Raw genomic sequence first — 20,236 nt, 5'->3', positions numbered from 1 at the left:
AGTTCCACACCGAGGCTCTGCAGACCGTTTGAGAAGTGAGATGCATCACGACGTAAGGTTGACATTGTGTGTGTTCCATCCCTTCCTTCCTGGGAGGGATTGGGAGACGAATTTGGAATTAGAGGGGGATATGGGAGACAAGACATAGGGACGGATTGTAAATACAAGGGGGGGGGGGCTAGGGTAGTGTAGCCAACGGTGGGGGGTACGGACGGCTAGGGACGAGTCTGCTCTGCTCGCTCTTCCGCGTCCCTCGCACCGCACCAGGCATGGTGGTGCCTGGTCACCTTGTTTTTCTATGTGCCACTGCGTCTTTTCCGCTTGCTTGTTGTTGTTTGTCTCTCCTCCCCGCCCCAGGACCATTTTGGAGGCCGACCTGAGCAGCAGCCATTCTGCACCCTTCCACCTGTGCAGCCAAACTGTGCAGCACACCTTGCTGCCATGTCCTTTTGCTGCACCTTTGTTCCACCTGTGCGGTCGTACTGTGCAGCACCTTGCTGCCAGCCCTTTTGCTGCACCTTTGCATCACTTTGCTGCCCAACACCTCTTGCTGCACCTTGTCACACTTAAGGACCACAACCCTTGTGGCCTTGCACCTCTGCTGTGCAGCATCTTGCTGCAAAATCATCTTGCATCTTCGGACCACTTGTTTGAGTGGCACTGATGCCACACAGTTGGACCACGTGGGAGTAGCCCTGCTTGGCAGTGGCCAAATAAAAGCATTTTCATTTACTATTGTGTGCTAGGGATAAAGAAGATGTGCAAGTTTAGATGGCCCTGATGCTTCAAATGGCCTGTATGCCGGTCAGGGCCAGCCGGTTTGTTAGACCCACACGGAAGGAGCAAGAAGCAAGATGCGAGATGCAAGATGCAAGCAGCAAGTGCCATTTTTGAATGTGTTGTGTTTGTCTTCCCTCCAATCTTCTCTTCCGAAAGTACAGGTCCTGGGTCATAGAATTGTAAATATACGTGCTTGTAAATATACGTGCTTGTAAATATAAGAATGTGCCCACCGGCTATGTGTGTGGTTTGAAATTCTGGAAATACTCGGGTAGTTGTGGGTGTGAAACTGTTAGATAGCTGCTCAACGCAATAGGAGGGACATATCTAGTGCTAAAAATGTTGCACACATGGGTCAGAGTAAATGCTAGGGGGAATCACACCTATGTGTCGCATTTAAAAGTAATGGTAATTTTGCATGCCAGGCTCTACCGGTCGTTCCACTGTTGGGGTCGACTCGGGACGTGTCTGGTGAGAGAGGGGTGTAGTGTTGCGGTTATGAGAATAAAGGATAACCCCCCTCATAGGTAGACGCACTACAACATGTAGCCTCGCTGTAGTATAGTTATTTCTTCGTAAATGTAAGGTAGTCTCCTTTCCTGTGTTAGTTTTGCGTTGAGTAGGCCAATGAGTAGGCCTCAATTGGGCGAGCATGCCATGTGCTCAGCCTGAACAAGTCTGGCAGGGCCGAAGGGAGGAGCTGCAGGAGAGAGTGGCCAGTAAGCAACGAGCCGCCAATCAGAGCTCGAGGGGAGTGGCTAACCACGGCAATGGGAGAGGAGCATTGAACATTCGGGTGAGGCCAGGGAGGGGCTATATAAAACCCTGCCTCGAGCCCCCCGCAGCAGATGAGAGAGCAGACGAGTCAGAACGAGAGAGAGGTGAGAGTTTGCTGTGAGACAAGGAGAGAGAATCGCCCAGCCCCTGCACAAGTCGAAGTGCTTGAATTGAATTGCCTGTTATCGTCGTTGTACACGAACTTTCCCCGTGCCCTGTGCCCTGCGCTCTGCTACCTGTATTAATCGCGCTTGTGGAGATGACCTGCTCTGGGCTACAGATGCGCGATCTCCTCCTGCCTGCATTTTCCTGCATACATGCCGTGACCGCCAGAGGGCCACGCCGGGCGAGCTGTCCCGGAGCGACAGAGGGCAAGGCGCGTTTGGCGCGTGAACTTCCTTCCTTCCTTCTTTTCCCCGCGTGAGTGAGAGGGCCCTTTGTCTGGGTATTAGTTAACATTGTTTAAGTGCCTGCTGCTCTGTGTCTCTTCGAATACTGAACATAGATAATAAATCGTGTTCTTCCTCTTATTTGACCGTTCCCGTCCCTTCCATCCATTGGTCTAGCATTGTACGAATAAAACCGCTCGAATCGGGTTCCATAAAAGCAACGGCACGAGTCACGTGATACGCACACCGCTCGGGCCTACTCGATTAGTGTGGCTTGTGCGAGGTCCGGTCCCCGTTTTCGTGGCAGCGTGGGTCAAAGGTACGTGCGGCGTCGACCCGATACCCTTTTTCACGCTCGCTGTGCAAGTGGCGATTCGGCCTCATGGACATGAAGACCCAAGGGGAAAAAGGGGTTTAATCCCCCCTTTGTAACGTGGACGGGCTTCGGGAGATTCGCAACAATATATATATATATATATATATATATATATATATATATATATATATATATATATATATATATATATATATATATATATGTATGTATATATGTATGTGTATGTATGTATGTATGTATGTATGTATGTATGTGTATGTATGTATGGATGTGTATGTATGTATGTATATATGTATGTGTAATGTGTATGTATATATTTATGTGTATGTACATATGTATGTGTATGTATGTGGATGCATATATGTATGTGTATGTATATATGTATGTATGTGTTGTGTACGTATATATGTATGTGTCTGTATATACACTACATGGCCAAAAGTATGCGGACACCCCTTCTAATTAGTGGATTCGGCTGTTTCAGCCACACCCATTGCTGACAGGTATATATAATCAAGCACACAGCCATGCAATCCACATAGACAAACACTGGCAGTAGAATGGGCTGTACTGAAGAGCTCAGTGACTTTCAACGTGGCACCATCATAGGATGTCACCTTTCCAACAAGTCAGTTCGTCAAATTTGTGCCCTGCTAGAGTGGCCCGGGTAAACTGTAAGTGCTGTTATTGTGAAAAGAAACGTCCAGGAGCAACAACAGCTCAGCCGCAAAGTGGTAGGCCACACAAGCTCACAGAACGGGACCGCCGAGTGCTGAAGCGCGTAGTGCATAAAAATCGTTCGTTGTCGGTTGCAACACTTACTACCGAGTTCCAAACTGCCTCTGGAAGCAACGTCAGCACAACAACTGTTCATCGGGAGCTTCATGAAATGGGTTTCCATGGCCGAGCAGCCGCACACAAGCCTAAGATCACCATGCGCAATGCCAAGCGTCGGCTGGAGTGGTGTAAAGCTCGCCACCATTGGACTCTGGAGCAGTGAAAACACGTTCTCTGGAGTCATGAATCACGCTTCACCATCTGGCAGTCCGACGGATGAATCTGGGTTTGGAAGATGCCAGGAGAACGCAACCCGCAATAATGCATAGTGCCAACTGTAAAGTTTGGTGGAGGAGGAACAATGGTCTGGGGCTGTTTATCATGGTTCGGGCTCGGCCCCTTAGTTCCAGTGAAGGGAAATCTTAATGCTACAGCATACAATGACATCCTAGACGATTGTGTGCTTCGAACTTTGTGGCAACAGTTTGGGGAAGGCCCTTTCCTGTTTCAGCATGACAATGCCCCCATGCACAAAGCGAAGTCCATACAGAAATGGTTTGTCAAGATTGGTGTGGAAGAACTTGACTGGCCTGCACAGAGCCCTGCCCTTAACCCAACTGAATACCTTTGAGATTAATTGGAACACCGACTGCGAGCCAGGCCTAATCGCCCAACATCAGTGCCTGACCTCACCAATGCTCTTGTGGCTGAATGGATGCAAATCCCCACAGCAATGTTCCAACATCTAGTGGAAAGCCTTCCCAGCAGGGTGGAGGATGGCATGGGGGGGGGGGGGGGGGGTGCGGACCAATGCAATATTAATGCTGATGATTTTGGAATGAGATGTTCGACAAGCACACACGGGTGTGATGTTTGGGTATCCACATACGTTTGGCCATGTCGTGTATGTATGTGTACGTATATGTGCATGTATGTATGTATGTGTAATGTAGTGGTACGGAGTGTGAGAGAGAGTGCGTACCCGAGTGTGTGGAGAGAGAGCGTGCACTGGAGTGTGCGACACCGGAGTGTGTGAAAGGTGCGAGTGCGTCTGGGTGGTGTGCGTGAACGGAGTGTGTGAGGGGCGCGTGAACGGAGTGTGTGTGGGGGCGCGTGTGCGCCTGGGTGTGCGAGTGTGGAGTGGGTCGCGAGGTGGGAGGATGCGGCTCAAGCATCGACACAGACCGGGGTAGCGCCTAGCGGGACGGGTAGCGTACGTGAGCCCCCGGTGAGTTGTGTGCTGCCCCCTCTGCCTCTGCGACACTCCCCCCTCTGCATATATATATCTGTGCAGCATCTGTCCTGTGTTGTGTTGTCCTGTGTTGTCACTGAACTACTTTCTCAAACTTTTGTGAAATCGTTCCAAATTTCTGGAATGCACATATCTCTCCCGTCGGTATGTCCTAAGGGTATTTCTTTTGAAAAAATTTCCATTTTCTTTTTTTTGGGGGAATTTTTTGGGGAAACTTTTTTTTTTCCAACTTCAATTATTTATAAAATGTGATATCACGTATATTACAAATACATTTGTGCAAAATAATTGTTTGAATTATGATTGGTTTAAACCATGACAAAACGGCAACTCGGGTACAGTCATTTATCTATATATCTACAGTCTACACATCTGGGCAGTGTCTGTGTTGTCACTTAACGACTCCCTCAAACTTTTGTTTCCGTGGTTGTGAAGTGTTTTTAATAACATTGTGGTGGTTTTGAATTATGTGGTGGTGAGGTATTTATAATTACGTGGTGGTGAAGTGTTTTCAATTAGGTGGTGGTGAGGTGTTTTCAATTAGGTGGTGGTGAGGTGTTTTCAATTAGGTGGTGGTGAGGTGTTTTGAATTAGTTGGTGATGAGGTGTTTTGAATTATGTGGTGGTGAGGTGTTTTGAATTACTTGGTGGTGAGGTGTTTTTAAATGACGTGGTGGTGAGGTGTTTTTAATTTCGTGGCTGTTAGGTGTTTTTATGACGTGTTTTATGGCTGTGAGGTGTTTTTATTACGTGTTTTATGGCTGTGAGGTGTTTTTAATTTTGTGGTGGTGAGGTGTTTTTATTACGTGTTTTATGGCTGTGAGGTGTTTTTATTACGTGTTTTATGGCTGTGAGGTGTTTTTAATTTCGTGGTGGTGAGGTGTTTTTATTACGTGTTTTATGGCTGTGAGGTGTTTTTATTACGTGTTTTATGGCTGTGAGGTGTTTTTAATTTCGTGGTGGTGAGGTGTTTTTATTACGTGTTTTATGGCTGTGAGGTGTTTTTATTACGTGTTTTATGGCTGTGAGGTGTTTTTAATTTCGTGGTGGTGAGGTGTTTTTATTACATGTTTTATGGCTGTGAGGTGTTTTTATTTTCGTGGTGGTGAGGTGTTTTTATTACATGTTTTATGGCTGTGAGGTGTTTTTATTTTCGTGGTGGTGAGGTGTTTTTATTATGTGTTTTATGGCTGTGAGGTGTTTTTATTACGTGTTTTATGGCTGTGAGGTGTTTTTATTACGTGCTTGATGGCTGTGAGGTGTTTTCAATTTCGTGGTGGTGAGGTGTTTTTAATTTCGTGGTGGTGAGGTGTTTTTAATTTCGTTGTGGTGCGGTGTTTTCAATTATGTGGTGGTGAGGTGTAATCGTCCGAAACTTCCAGTCTGCACCGACCCCTACCCGATGTATGTGCTGAGGGGTTCTTTCTTGAAAAAAAAAAACATTCAACCTAAATCTTCAACCTAAATTGCCTATAAAAATGTAATATCACAAACACAACAAATACATTTGTGCCAAATAATTGTTTGTATTATGATTGGTGAAAATCATGACAACACAGCAACTCAGGTACAGTCATTAGCCTCAGCTAAAATAAGCCCGCTCCTCAGTATCGACGCTTGGTGAGGCGAGCGCAGCGAGCTGAGCCAAGCTAGTCATATATATATATATATATATATATATATATATATATATACACATACACACACACCACAGACATCATGTACGCAGACAGACAATATATATGTATATGTATATATATATATATATATATTGTATATATACATGTATATATACATATATATATATATATATATATATATATATATATATATATATATGTATATATATACTGTATATGTATATATACATATATATATATTATATATATATATATATATATATATATATATATATATATATATATATATATATATATATACGCTCGCTGCGCTCGCCTCACCCAGCGTCGTTCCTGAGTACAACATGCATTTTAAAGGCCATTTTCCCGACAAGAGCGGGGGTTAGCCTTGCGGTCCCCGTGACAATCTTCTCCATTTTGCCCTATTTTCTGCATCTCTCCTTGTTAACCCCATTGCCCACATTTCTTCTTCCACCATCTTTAGCCAAGTCTTTCTCGGTCTTCCCCGTCCTCTACTTCCTTCTACATTCATTTCCATCACTCTTCTCAACCAGTCACTTTCATCCTTCCTCAACACATGACCAAACCATCTCAACCTGTTCCTCTTCACAGCATCAATCACAGGCTCTATTCCCATCATCTTTCGCAATTCATCATTTGTCTTCCTCTCTCTCAACGATACTCCGCACATCCGTCGAACCATTCGCATTTCCACCCTTTCCAAACTTCGTTGCTGCTCTACGTTCATTACCCATGTCTCGCTCCCATAAATCATAACACTTCTCACACATGCAGCATACACCTTTCCCTTCAGCTCCAACGACACTCCCCTCATCATCAGCTCGCCACTCAGTTCCCGAAACTTCTTCTATGCACATCTCACTCGAGCAACCGTTGCCGAGTCTGATCCACCTTCTCCATTCAGCATGTCTCCGAGGAAGCAAAATGTTTTCACACCTTCCAGCTTCACGCCGTCTCCAAGATCCAACTCAACATTTCCTCCATCTGCAGCTCCCTCTGTGCACACCTTACATTTGAATGTAGCTGCCACACTGGTTAATGACCCTCTCAGACCACTACATTTTTGATGAACCCACTCAGCGCACATTGTACATTGAATGGAGTTCACTCCGACACCCTTCCTACACACAGCACAGGGCCACTTCCCAGTTCTTCCCACCTCACCACATGCTTTACCACTTTCCATTACCTTCGTCTTTCCGATATTCACCTTCAGACCTTTTGTCTCCATACATTCCTTCCACTTGTTCAGCTTTTCCTTCAGTCCATCCATACTTTCCGCAATCAACACCAGATCATCTGCATACAACAACTCCCACGGTAAACCCTCCTTTACGTTCTGAGCCAGCACCTCCATCACAGCTACAAATAGTAGTGGACTTAGTACCGACCCCTGATGCACTCCCACCTTCACCTCAAACTCACCACTGTTCCCGTCCTTCGTCCTTACAGCTGTGCGCGCTCTTTTGTACATTGCCATCACTACTCTGATCAACCATTCCTCACTCCTAACTTCCTCAATGCCCATGTCAATACTTTGCGTGGAACCCTATTGAATGCTTTCTCCAGATCAACAAACCCAAGAAACAACTTCTTCCTCTTCTCCATGTACTTCTCCTGCAACTGCCTCACAATGAAAAGCGCATCTGTCATTCCTCTTCCTGGCATAAATCCAAACTGCATTTCGTCGATCTTCACTTTCTTCCTTATCCTCCTCTCCAACACCCTTTCCAATACCTTCATTCCATGCTCCAATAACTTTATCGCTCGGTACGAGCCACACTCCAGAGGGTCACCTTTCCCCTTGTATAGAGGGATGAGGGTATGCAGTTCCCAATCCACTGGAATGCGGCCTTCTTCACTACCAGATTACAGATCTCTGTCATTCTCTTCACACCCCAAATTCCTGCTGCCTTCAACATATCTCCCACAACTCCCGTCGGCCCTCCCGCTTTTCTACCCTTCATTGCTTTTATCGCTTCCTCAACTTCCTTCTCAGTTATCTTCTCTGCCGATCCTAAAACTGTGTTACTCTCTATGTTGCCATCCCATTCATTCTCTGTATTTAACAGCATTTCCATATATCTTTTCCATCTTCCTTTAATTCCATCTGGGTCGACAACGATTTGTCCCACTTCATCCTTCAAGCAACTCACCCCCATCACATCACACCTCTCTTTCGCTATCTGCTTTGCAATCCTGAATACTTCTTTCTGACCCTCTTCCGAATCCAAGCGTTCCCCGAACATTTTCCTACATGCCTCCTGCGCCTTTGCTACCTGTTTCTTTGCAGCCTTCCTGGCTGCCTTCTAACTTTCATGCTCTGCTGTTTCTGCTCCCGTACCCTTCGCCTTCTGCCACTCCTTGAACTTCTTCCTCTTCTCGTCAATCCTCTTTCCAACTTCATCATCCCACCACCATGTTTCCGAGTGCCTCGGTGGTCCTTTTGTCCATCCACATACCTCACCAACGGCTCCCAACAGACTAGCTTTCATTGACATCCAACCACTATCAAGCTCAACCACATCATCCTCGACCATACTCAGCCTCTCTTTTAATGTCTCCCTTACTGTCACCTCTTTCAACCTCCACACCTTCATTCTCGGTTGGTACTTCACCCGCCGAGCTCTCCTCACACCTTTCACCCTTATGTCGCAGACAACCAAGTGGTGGTGTGAAACAGCCTCCTCCCCCGGGATCACCTTTGTGTCCCGGAGGTGTCCCGGAGGTGCCCCCTATCTCGCCTACGCACCATCAGGTAGTCAACGGTTGTCGTCGACCCACCTGTCGTGTATGTAACAAGCTTATTATCCTCTTTCTGGAACTGAGTATTACAAATCAACAAATCAGCTCCATCAGCAAACTCCAAAATCTATTCACCTTCTCCATTTCTCACACCATATCCGTAACCCCCATGAACTCCGTCAAAACCATCCATACTCCTTCCCATATGTCCATTTAGGTCTCCTCCTACCACAACAACTTCTTCATCTTCCACGTTTTCCATTAGCTTCTCTATCGCACACCAGAACTTGTCCTTCTCTTCATCGCTTCGACCAACCTGCGGAGCATATCCCGAGATGACGTTCACCAAGAGCTTTCCAATCATCATTTTCACCATCATCAACCTATCACTCACTCTAGTCACACTCACCACACTGTCTACAAACTCCTCAGAAAACAGGACACCAACACCATTCACGCCCTCCAGGCACCCTTGCCACATAAACTTGCATTTCTGTCCCTGCTTACACTTCACCATTCTCACACCACTTCCCTTCCATCTCGTCTCTTGCACACAACATATGTCCACTCTTCTTCTGACCAATACTTCCACCACTTCTCCTGATCTCCCTGTCATTGTCCCTACATTCCATGTCCCAAACCTCAGAAACCGATCTCCACTTCGGGCTGTACCCTGCCCATATGTCGTTGTAATTGTCATGGTTCTCTTTTTGAGGCAATGTTTTTATGGCCGGATGCCCTTCCTGACGCCAACCCTCTTAGTCGTCTATTACGACACGCAGGGATATGGTGTACCTATTCTAATCCAGGGTACACACTGGGAAACGTTTAAAACAGGGAAATTCTGGGGGGGGGGGGGGGGGGCGGCGTCAGCATCATGGCTGCGGTTTAAACATATTTAAATAATATTTAAACAAAACCATGAAAAACAATCTGGGAAAAGTCTCTAAGTGAGAACGTGGATTTGAGAAAGCAGGAGCAGAGGTGGAAGAAAACGAGATATCGGGGGCGGGGCACAAGTCGAGACGAGGAGGAGTGCGAACAAGGACGTGTCCGGGAGGAGAGAAAGAATTAATATAGAATTAATTTTCGACAAGCTTTCGACCAACAAAGTTCTTCTTCTTAGTCGTCCCCAAGTTCAACGGAAGTCTAACGACTAAGAAGAAGATCTTTGTTGGTCGAAAGCTTTTCGAATTAAAGATCGACGTCCTGAAGCTACGTCCGCGTCCGATTTAATCTCCCGATTATTTATTTAATGCAAATGAGACGCCCTGCTCGTACTGTGGAGTTGCTACGATTTCTCACAGTTATATATATATATATATATATATATATATATATATATATATATATATATATATATATATATATATATATGGATATATAATATACGTATATAATATATATATATATATATATATATATATATATATATATATATATATATATATATATATATATATATATATATACATACAGTGGAACCTTGACTTACGAGTGCCCCAACTTACGAGTTTTTCGAGATACGAGCCGTCGCTCGGGCGGTTTATTGCTTTGAGATGCGAGCCGAGATCCGAGTTACGAGCTTTCGCCACCCGGTCACGTGGTTATCTTGCCGTGCACATACAGTACGTATCTCTGTCGTATAGCGCTGCATTTTTTTTTTCGCATTTTGGTTATTTCGAGTTCACGCCGCCAGGTGGGTTCTGGTCACGTGGTTATCTTGCCGTGCACGTACAGTACGTATCTCTGTCGTATAGCGCTGCATTTTTTTTTCGCATTTTGGTTATTTCGAGTTCACGCCGCCAGGTGGGTTCTGGTCACGTGGTTATCTTGCCGTGCACGTACAGTACGTATCTCTGTCGTACAGCGCTGCATTTTTTTTTTCGCATTTTGGTTATTTCGGAAAATTTCTTAGTTTTAACCATGGGGCCTAAGAAAGTGAGTGGCAAGTGCAGTGCTGAGAAGAAGAAGAGGATGATGTGCTTGGATATAAAACACGCAATCGTCGAAAAACATGAGCGAGGTGTCGAGGAGGACGTATATAACGGCAGAGGAGAAGAGCATGCCAGGCCACAACTTGTTCAGAATGCCGGCGATAGCTCGCCTTCTCTTTGTGGAAAACACGGTGAGATCCTTAACATCCAACAACTAATGGGACGCAAACGGGGCGCCCAGTTTAGCGGTACACACATTGATGAATCACCCTGCCTGTGATTCACCCATGACAGGTTATAGCTGGGTCGGGATTCAAACCCAGGCTGGACAGTTTAGACTTTAGAGTCAAGTGTGCGTACCTCCAGTCCAGGCCATCCTGCCAACTTGTATGCTGCATACAGGTGAAATATAAAGCGCAAGATATTTTTATATATACTGTATATTTAAAAAAAAATTGGTGTGGTTTTTGGCGGGCTGGAACGGATTAATAGCATTTCAATGCATTTCAATGGGGAAATTTGATTTGAGATACGAGCAATTTGAGTTACGAGCTCGGTCACGGAACGAATTAAACTCGTAAGTCAAGGTTCCACTGTATATATATATATATATATATATATATATATATATATATATATATATATATATATAGATATATATATAGATATATATATAGATAGATATAGATAGATATACATGCATACACACACACACACGTGTATATATATATATGCATATACACACACACACACACACACACACACACACACACACACACACACACACACACACACACACACACACACACACACACACACACACACACACACACACACACACACACACACACACACACACACGTGAAAAAGTAAGTGCACCCCATGTAAAGTTTTGACTTTTTCAACATATTTCAACATACAGCTATTTGATCTTCATTTCAACAATATTGATAGATAAAGGTGCTATAATATATCAAATATCATGAAACATTTACATTTTGTAGTCCATTGTATAATTTAAATAAACATAAATGCAAATTTCACATGTGGAAAAAGTAAGTACACCCTTGGCTCTAATAGTTGGTATTGCCCCCTTTGGCAGAAACAACCTCAAGTAGGCGTTTCTTATAACTGTCTACCAGTCTCTGACATCGACTGGGAGAAATTTTTGCCCACTCCTCCATGCAGAATTCTTTCAGCTGTGCGATGTTTGAGGGGTTTCTTGTATGCACAGCTCGTTTCAAATCCCCCCACAACATCTCGATGGGATTTAGATCCGGGCTTTGACTTGGCCATTCCAGAACCCTCCAATTCTTTCTTTTCAGCCATTCTTTGGTGGATTTACTGGTATTCTTACGGTCATTGTCATGTTGCAAGGTCCACCTTCGGTTGAGCTTCAACTTTCCAACAGATGGCCTCACATTATCCTCAAGCACCCTCTGGTACAATGAAGAATTCATCGTGGATTCTATGATGGTGAGCTGCCCTGGCCCCGATGCAGCAAAGCTGCCCCAAACCATAATATTTCCACCACCATGCTTTACAGTTGGTATCAGGTGTTTGTGGTCAAATGCTGTCTTTGGTTTTCCCCAAACATGTCTTCTGGTACTGTGACCAAATACCTCTATCTTTGACTCATCTGTCCAGAGCACATTGTTCCAGAAGTGCTGGTCTTTGCCTCGGTGTGCATTGGCAAACTTTAGTCTTGCCCTGATGTTCTTTCTGGACAGCAAAGATTTCCTCCTGGCACACCTCCCATGTAGATCAAACTTATGCAGCATCTTTCTAATGGTAGACTCGTGCACTTTGACATCAACAGTGGCAAGAGCTACCTGTAGGTCCTGTGATGACATTCTGGGGTTCTTAGAGACTTCCACACACTTCAACAACAAAGAGCAAACCAAACGAAATGTCTGAGGTTTAAATAAGACAGATTCCTCCAAGATCCTCTCTAACGATGTTCTAATCATTTGCACCTGAGCTGGTGCACCTGTTTCTAATTTTAGGTATTTGAAGTCGTGATAAATGTCGGGGTGTACTTACTTTTTCCACATGCAAAATTTGCATTTATGTTTATTTAAATTATACAATGGACTACAAAATGTAAATGTTTCATGATATTTGTTATATTATATCACCTTTATCTATCAATATTGTTGAAATGAAGATCAAATAGCTGTATGTTGAAATATGTTGAAAAGTCAATACTTTACATGGGGTGTACTTACTTTTTCACGTGACTGTACATACATACATACACACAGACACACACACGATTCATCTAACGACGCATGACAAGTGTGAATTGATCTAATAGTTTGTGATGTCTCACTCCACCAATCACCCAATGTGTGTGATGTGTTAAAGGGTTAATGATGGAAATTCTCAATCCTACGCAGTGCAGATGGGGGTTGGGAGGGGGTACGGTGAGAGAAAGGGGAGGTGGTGGGAGATGAGGGGGAAGTTGCATCACAGCGTTTGCTGCCAAATGGCACACGGTGACTTTCATCAAAAGCCCAAGGTCAGGAGCTGAGGCAGACAACATTGCAATCCACAGAATATTTCTTTACACTCAACATTACATTCAAAATCACCACTTTACGCTGCATTTGGTATTGTCTGCCCAATAGTATTGGGCATAGGTTGCAGGAGCAGGTGAATGTGTATCACACAAACCATTTGAAGAGAAAGGTATCGAGAGGGAGTGCAAAGACAAAATGGCAGAAATACATGGGAGAGTAAAAATAAAAATAATAAAAGGTCAAAAAGAAAAACAGAGGCAAACAAAACCGCAATCACGTGACTGAAATGGCATCATTCGATTAAAATCAAGCCGGGCACCATTTACCGTGATGTTCATGTCCTAGCGGTTGGTAGAAGGACAGACCGAGGGAGATAATTGCAGCCACCTCCAAGATAATCAGCGTCACATCCTGCAGGGCCTCCCAAATGAGCTGCGCAAAAGTCTTGGCCTTTTTGGGAGGGATCACGTTCCAGCCGAAGATGGCACGTCGTCGTGCCAAGTCGGCTTCAGTGCCAGGTAGGCCTGTCCAACAAGCCATGATACAGGAGATCTCAGTTGCATAGCTTTTTCATCGGCCGTTTTTTCAAATATAAAGTTAATGCGTCAACAATTAATTTTTCTTTGGGGTGCGGGTGTGGGGGCAGAGGGGGGAGTGGGGGAGGGAGGGGGCTACAAAGATACAGAATGCATAGCATTATTTTATTTTTAATAGAAAAACAAACTCAAAAGTAACAAAGGGTACAACACAAAACCAATACGATGAAGCATCCCCAAAGTGTAAACCTGTCTACATCCGCTTTGTACTAAAAAACTAAACTTAACGACTCGATGGTATTCATAGAATACTTACCCTGCACAGTAAACTTGTTGCGAGCCAACTCTTCTGTTTTTGAAGTTTTTTTTTCTTTGATCCAATATGGCTGCCAGACCACGTGAGCGATGACATCATAAATTTATATTCTCTAATATAATTGTTGCGTACACCACGCTCAATGAATTTCAAAATCATCAAACTAAGCATTGTCCCTGTCGAATTATGACGTCATAATTGCGGCACCAATGACCATCATTAACAACACTTATTCCCCATGCGGAGTTCTTTACAATGAGCCATGTTTCAATTTTTTCCATCGAGCGGTTTTGTCGATATAGAGGTGTAACTTTTTTCCAAGATGGCGTCTGTAGCATGTGACCTATGACATCATAATTATGAAGAAAAAAAAATTCTACAGGCGGAGGCACTCCCATTGTAAAATTGCATCCATCGGACCGATGGTTGCAGAGAAAATGAATTTTCAAAACTAGTGGGGTCACCGGTGGGAAACCCACGGGCTTGGAGGTGTATCGTTGTGATTGGTGCAGCCGTTTTTGCGGTACCCGGGACAATAACGTAGGCAGGAGTCCAAACCTGAAAATGCTGGAGCTGAAAAAAAGCTGAAATTGGAAAAACAATACAGCCTATTTTACTCCAGGGGGTCCCAGGATTACCCACCCAAAATTTCGTTGCGATCGGTTCAGCCATTTTTGCGGTACCTGGGAAGGGACGGACAGACAGACAGACAGAGACGGACAGACAGACAGACAGAGACGGACAGACATTTGGTGAATTATAGTAAGATGTAGACACACATGCTACATATACGCACGTCACCGATCGCCTAACCCTGCTTTTTGCTTCGTGAGTGCAGGGTAATAGCAACAGCTTAAAAATATATAAGGAAAACTGTATCAATTGGCGTTCTCCATATTCTTAAAAGGGTTTGTTAAAAATTTGATAACAAAGAATCAAATGGTAAAAAAAGAAGTTATGGCCTGGACAGACAGACAATTGCAAAATCAAAATTGCAAAACCCCGGCTGACGATTGCCACAACGTCCCAACTCTGAGAAACAAAAATGATGCAATCCTCATTGTAGTGATGCAAGTAATAATAATGAAGAAAAAAAGAAGAAGAATCGTCAACTCGAAGTAATGGAAATGTTATCTACAAACAGGCCAGACAAATTAAATAGACAATGAAAAGTCAACCAGTGCCAGGAAATTGTACATCATCCCAATTTGTATGTCAATGGTACCCAACAAAAGTAGCCCTTTGTCATGGTGAAAGGCATTAGCCTGACCTGGAGGAAGGGAACATTACATTTTGTCTGGCTCAACCCCCCCATCGACCCCCAAAGTTTCTGCTTGTGCAGATTCAGTCAGATATCCACTTTGTTCGTTTGCATCGTATAATTCCATTAATGTCCTTTGTGTGGTACTTCCAAATGTTATTACAGTTTGTGCCCACCATATTCAATCAAACAATGCTCTTACCATCCACAGGGGAGGTTTGAAGCTGGCGACAGAGGCCGTGCACGTCGCCGTAGCATTCGGTGACCTTGTGTATCGCCTCCGCTCCGCGCAGCTCCATCAACGACCGAAGGTCCAGGAGGTCCACACCAAAGTCTTCCTCACGTTTCGAATTTCTGGCCGAGGCCCTGGGTTGGAATTTGCCTGGCGGTGAAGTAGCCATGATCGGAAAAGTCTGGTAGCTGCGGCCTAGCGACTCGCCAGCAGCGCACGGTAAAATTCAAGATGGCGTCACGCCCGATGGCAGGCCTCGAGCTCGTCGACAATCACTTCAAACGTTTTTTCTTCTATTCTGAGTAATTTAAGCTTCGTTCACTTTAATCAGCTTCCATCATTGACCAAGCACGGCAGAAAAAGAAGAAACCAGTGGGGTTGGTACCGGTATGCAAGACGTGCACAAGGAGCGAGGTAGACGACGACGACGCAATATTGCTGAAGATCTGTTGGAGTCACTCGGGTCTGGGATTGGGAAGCTGGATGCTGACCTCACTCGGCAGGTCTCCATACATCATGGTGACCAACGCAGTTTGGCAGCAGATGTCTATAAAAGAAAAGGAACACGCAAAGAATAAATTAGTTTGTCTCGGGGTCAATCGTTGGACGAATAACCGATGCAATGGGATCTGAACACGTCACGACCGCACGATCCGTCACGAACCTCACGTCACGTGTCAAGCCTGTTGGGACATCAAACGAGATGATCACAGACTTGCATCGACAGAAACCGCAGAGCTAATCATACTTATTCTATTTTTGAAATGAACGGCGATCCAAGGTGACAAGTGACGTCAGGGCCTTGAAGAGCTGACGTCTAATACAGACGAACACTCAAAAATGGACATTGCAATGCGGGATCCATCGGTGCTGCGGATGCAAAAGAGCGTCGCCTGTTTCAAAAAGATTTCATCGGAACCGCACAAGAAAAGGAAAAAATCATGTCACAATTACCTGAAAAGCCAGAGCGTCGCTTGCGACGAGCGAATACAAGGTGTTCATAATGTACGACATATCAAAATAACGAATTCTTTTGAATATCTCGCGTCTCATTAGCAAATCTCGGTTCAGCTTCTTGATAAAAGCATCTTATTCAAGTCCAATTAAGATGTCTTTGTGCATCAGATGAGCCCACCTGGCACGGATGCTTTATTGCTTTATAAACGAGTGCACCTGGTCTCACGGTGGGCACGTATTGGACTCGGATACCTTTTAGAATGTTAATCATCGTCAACTCTTGGAACCGAAATGAAAACACGAATACGATTTGCTATTATGGGGGGAAAAGTGGAAACAAAAGCCACGGCCGAAGCAAACCTCACAAAAAGGACCGTTCAATGTTGTTGCCCTTCTCTGGTGGACGACAGACCAACCCCCTCATCGATCCTAGGTGGTGGCACCACCGCCAAATGCCATGAGCGGGAGGGTATCGATGAAGTGCCACGTGCTGTGTTCAGACATCAGGTGATCTTAAACGTCCACCAACTGTCGCTAGCAAACGAGATGCCCGGTGCGAGGCCCAACTGATGGATGGCACACACAATGACGACTACCTACGTGCGGAATACCCAACCCCAGACTGGACGTGTCGAAGGTTTCCGGACGCTATGAGCCTTTGATAAATTTAAGAACAGGAATAACTGTTAAAAAGGTTGAATGTAGCAACGTTTCGGTTCCTCCTTTGCACCTTTATTAAGTTACCACCTTTCTCCATCAACCATCTGAGTGACTTCCCATCCCACGGCTCCGCAAGCACCTCTCATTACAGATCATCACCCTAATTAATGCTTCCTCCTTGGTGAAGGCATGGTGGGTTTTGTGACTCACCCCTCCTGTGCTCCTTCAAGCTACAAATTCTTATACCTGCTTTTTTTTCTTTCTTTCTTTTTTTGCTGGCTCGAAAAATCACGCATTCCTCAATCTCAAATTGTGCAACTACATTCCAATTATCATTCATGTTTTGATGCTCCATCAGGAAGGCATTATTTTCTCATCCTCTCCTGCTCTTCTCTTCCTCTTTACAATTCCCCACCCACCTGCCCTCTCCGCTTTCCCGTTCTCCACACTCACTCCAAGCACAGCCATTCATCATGGTCACACAGCAGAGTAGTCTGTCACACACTCAATGCAATATCCTTCCAATATGTAATCACAGCGCTTCAAGAACCCGTTTCAGAAAAGTACATCCTCCAGAAATTAAATAAATGCCTAAAGGACCCATGGACTCCCACAGGGGCAATACGTGGTGGCTACCTTTAAGAAATTGATGGTTGTTGTTGTTGTATAGCCCCGGACCATTCCCTCGAACAAGCCCGCAGCACAGAGACAACCAATCATTGATCTCCCAGGAGAGACCAAGAGATCCCCCACCTTCACAAAGTCATGGCCACGACAGAATTGGAGAGACAGAGAGAGACAGAGAGAGACAGAGACAGAGACAGAGACAGAGACAGAGACAGAGAGAGAGAGAGAGAGAGAGAGAGAGAGAGAGAGAGAGAGAGAGAGAAAGGCCTGTCCACGGGGACCAATCGGCTCGCTGACCGTGACCGCGGTGCCCTGAGGAATGGAGAAGAGTTGGCCCTCAACCTGCAAGAAGCATTCAGCACCACGAGGAAACTGGTGTAATTAAACTTTCCAGATTGGTCCAACACAGAATGCTCTTGGTTGAGCACTTTGCAGGATCCGAGGATCTCTGTGGCCAAGGCCATGGCACCCATTGCTTTTGCAGAGGTGGCCCACCACACCGACAATGCAATGAAACAAAACCAAACGACGATTCAGCAAAGGGTATTTGCTCTTAAATCAGGGAAGGATTTCTTGTGTCAGAAGGAACAAGAGCGACTGGAGGAGTGAAGGATGTGGAGGTGGGCCTTGTTTTTGTTTTGTAATTGCTATTACATAAGAGGATACCTTTTCCGACAAATAAACATGACCTTGTAGGTAATGGCAGCCCTCATATGAGTTTTTTATGCGACACCAATACACCATCTCTCTTTGTAAGTTAGGGCCTGGCTACCCAGTGCGTCTAGATTATTTTGCGAACAGGATGTCCAGGCCCGACATTCGCCCCAGGGTGGTTACGATGGCAATTTGCTCACAGGGTGCGACGAGAACTTGCTCCTCCGTCCTCACAAGAGAACGTGACATCTTTAACATCCACCAACAATCTATGCCGGCACACGAGTCCCCGGCTTAACATTCCGCCAACGGATGGTGCACTCGGGGACGCAACGCCCACTCTGCTTGCGGCACATCAGGGTGACAACAGGTAGTTGGGGTCCAGGATCAAACCCAGGGTAAACAGCTGAAAGGTGAATGTGCAGACGTCTTGGCATTCGGTTAGCTTTGCTCAAAGCAGCTGATACGTCAATGAATAGACAAGGAGAGAATATAAAAGGTGTTAGAAAATGATTACCATTTCATTGAAGTCCCTTGTATTGCTTTACCATTTACAAATTTGTCATCACCAATTAAGAAAAGGTGTATTTCGATAATATAACATAGGTTCGGGGCAGTTAGGAATATACATTTTCAAAGGGAAACAGGATCTGGTGTTGCTCGTTACCTCTGCGACCAAAGGTGGATGGAGGTTATGTTTTCACCCCCGTCTGTCTGTCTGCGAGCAGGCTACCTCAAAACGTTAAGGATGGATTCAGGTGAAATTTGGTGGGCAGGTTGGATGTGTGACACAGACGAATTGATTAGATGTTGGTGAAGATTCGGATACTATAAAAAAATATTTTAAGTGATTGTCTCGTCAGTATGTCCGCGTGTGTGTGGGAGACTGAGGTGAGATCGAGGAATGTCCCGTTCGAGATGCGTTTGGAACGTGGCCTGGCCTTGAAGCTTAGTGGGACTTGTGGGCCCTGCGCTGCCGAATGGGAGGACCTGATTGGTAGTGAACCTGAGTGGGAGGAGGGCCTGGGCTGTGGTAGGCCAGGATGGGAAGGCCCGGCCCGAGCTTTATTGGGTTTTTCCAATACCAAGATGTGCTTGAGGGGTGCCTGGTACCACGCCATTCATGGAGGCAGCTTGTAAGTGTACAGCTGCTTTCGGAACCAAGCTTCATGAGTTCCAGTACCGTGACAGATAGGGCGGCTTCAAAGGATGAATGGGATCAGGATGGACGAGACCGTAAGGGAAGAGACCGTATTCCGGCATACCAAGAGGCCACTTCGAGGATGGCGGAGGGGAAACACAAGAGACATGAGTTGCGGTGCCTCGCTGAGATGGGGATGGAAGCTTCAGGACCGGGGAGGGCTCCGTTTCGTCTTGGGGACTTACAGGTGGAGATGAGGACTGGGAGCGGTGACACACAGTCACACACACACACACACACACACACACACACACACACACACACACACACACACACACACACACACACACACACACACACACACACACACACACACACACACACACACACACACACAGTCACACACAGACACACACACACACACGTCATGATTTGCACGTACACATACACGATTATGGTTTATACACGTTTTGCATAAACATCATGTGCTGTTTACTATATGCACACAAATTGTGTGTGACAATTTGCTGTGTATTGTATGCACACAATAACACATTATTATTTGTTATATACATATTATACACAATTACACAACCCACACCGAGTCACGTCCAACCCGGACGCAAAAACACCATGCCGTGCCCCGGAAACAACAACAACAACAAGCACACATGC

General features: G+C 45.2%; 1 protein-coding gene across 1 annotated transcript in view; it reads right to left on the bottom strand.

Moving 5' to 3' along the window:
• Nucleotides 1–20,236, bottom strand: part of LOC137424473 (plasma membrane calcium-transporting ATPase 2) — a 317,166-nt gene that overhangs the window by 227,968 nt on the left and 68,962 nt on the right. Inside the window, exons 2-3 of the mRNA XM_068111958.2 lie at nt 15,493–16,069; nt 13,504–13,701 (exon numbers count right to left, since the gene is read on the bottom strand). Coding sequence (XP_067968059.1) covers nt 13,504–13,701; nt 15,493–15,691 — 397 coding nt within the window. The 5' untranslated portion in view covers nt 15,692–16,069. The remainder of the gene's footprint in view (nt 1–13,503; nt 13,702–15,492; nt 16,070–20,236) is intronic.

Source organism: Myxine glutinosa, chromosome 4 (assembly GCF_964187855.1).
Source record: "Myxine glutinosa chromosome 4, kmMyxGlut1.1, whole genome shotgun sequence".
In the NCBI taxonomy this organism is placed as follows: Eukaryota; Metazoa; Chordata; class Myxini; order Myxiniformes; family Myxinidae; genus Myxine; species Myxine glutinosa.
The sequence above is the reverse complement of the archived record's forward strand: the minus strand, read 5'-3'. Positions and strand labels throughout refer to the sequence as shown.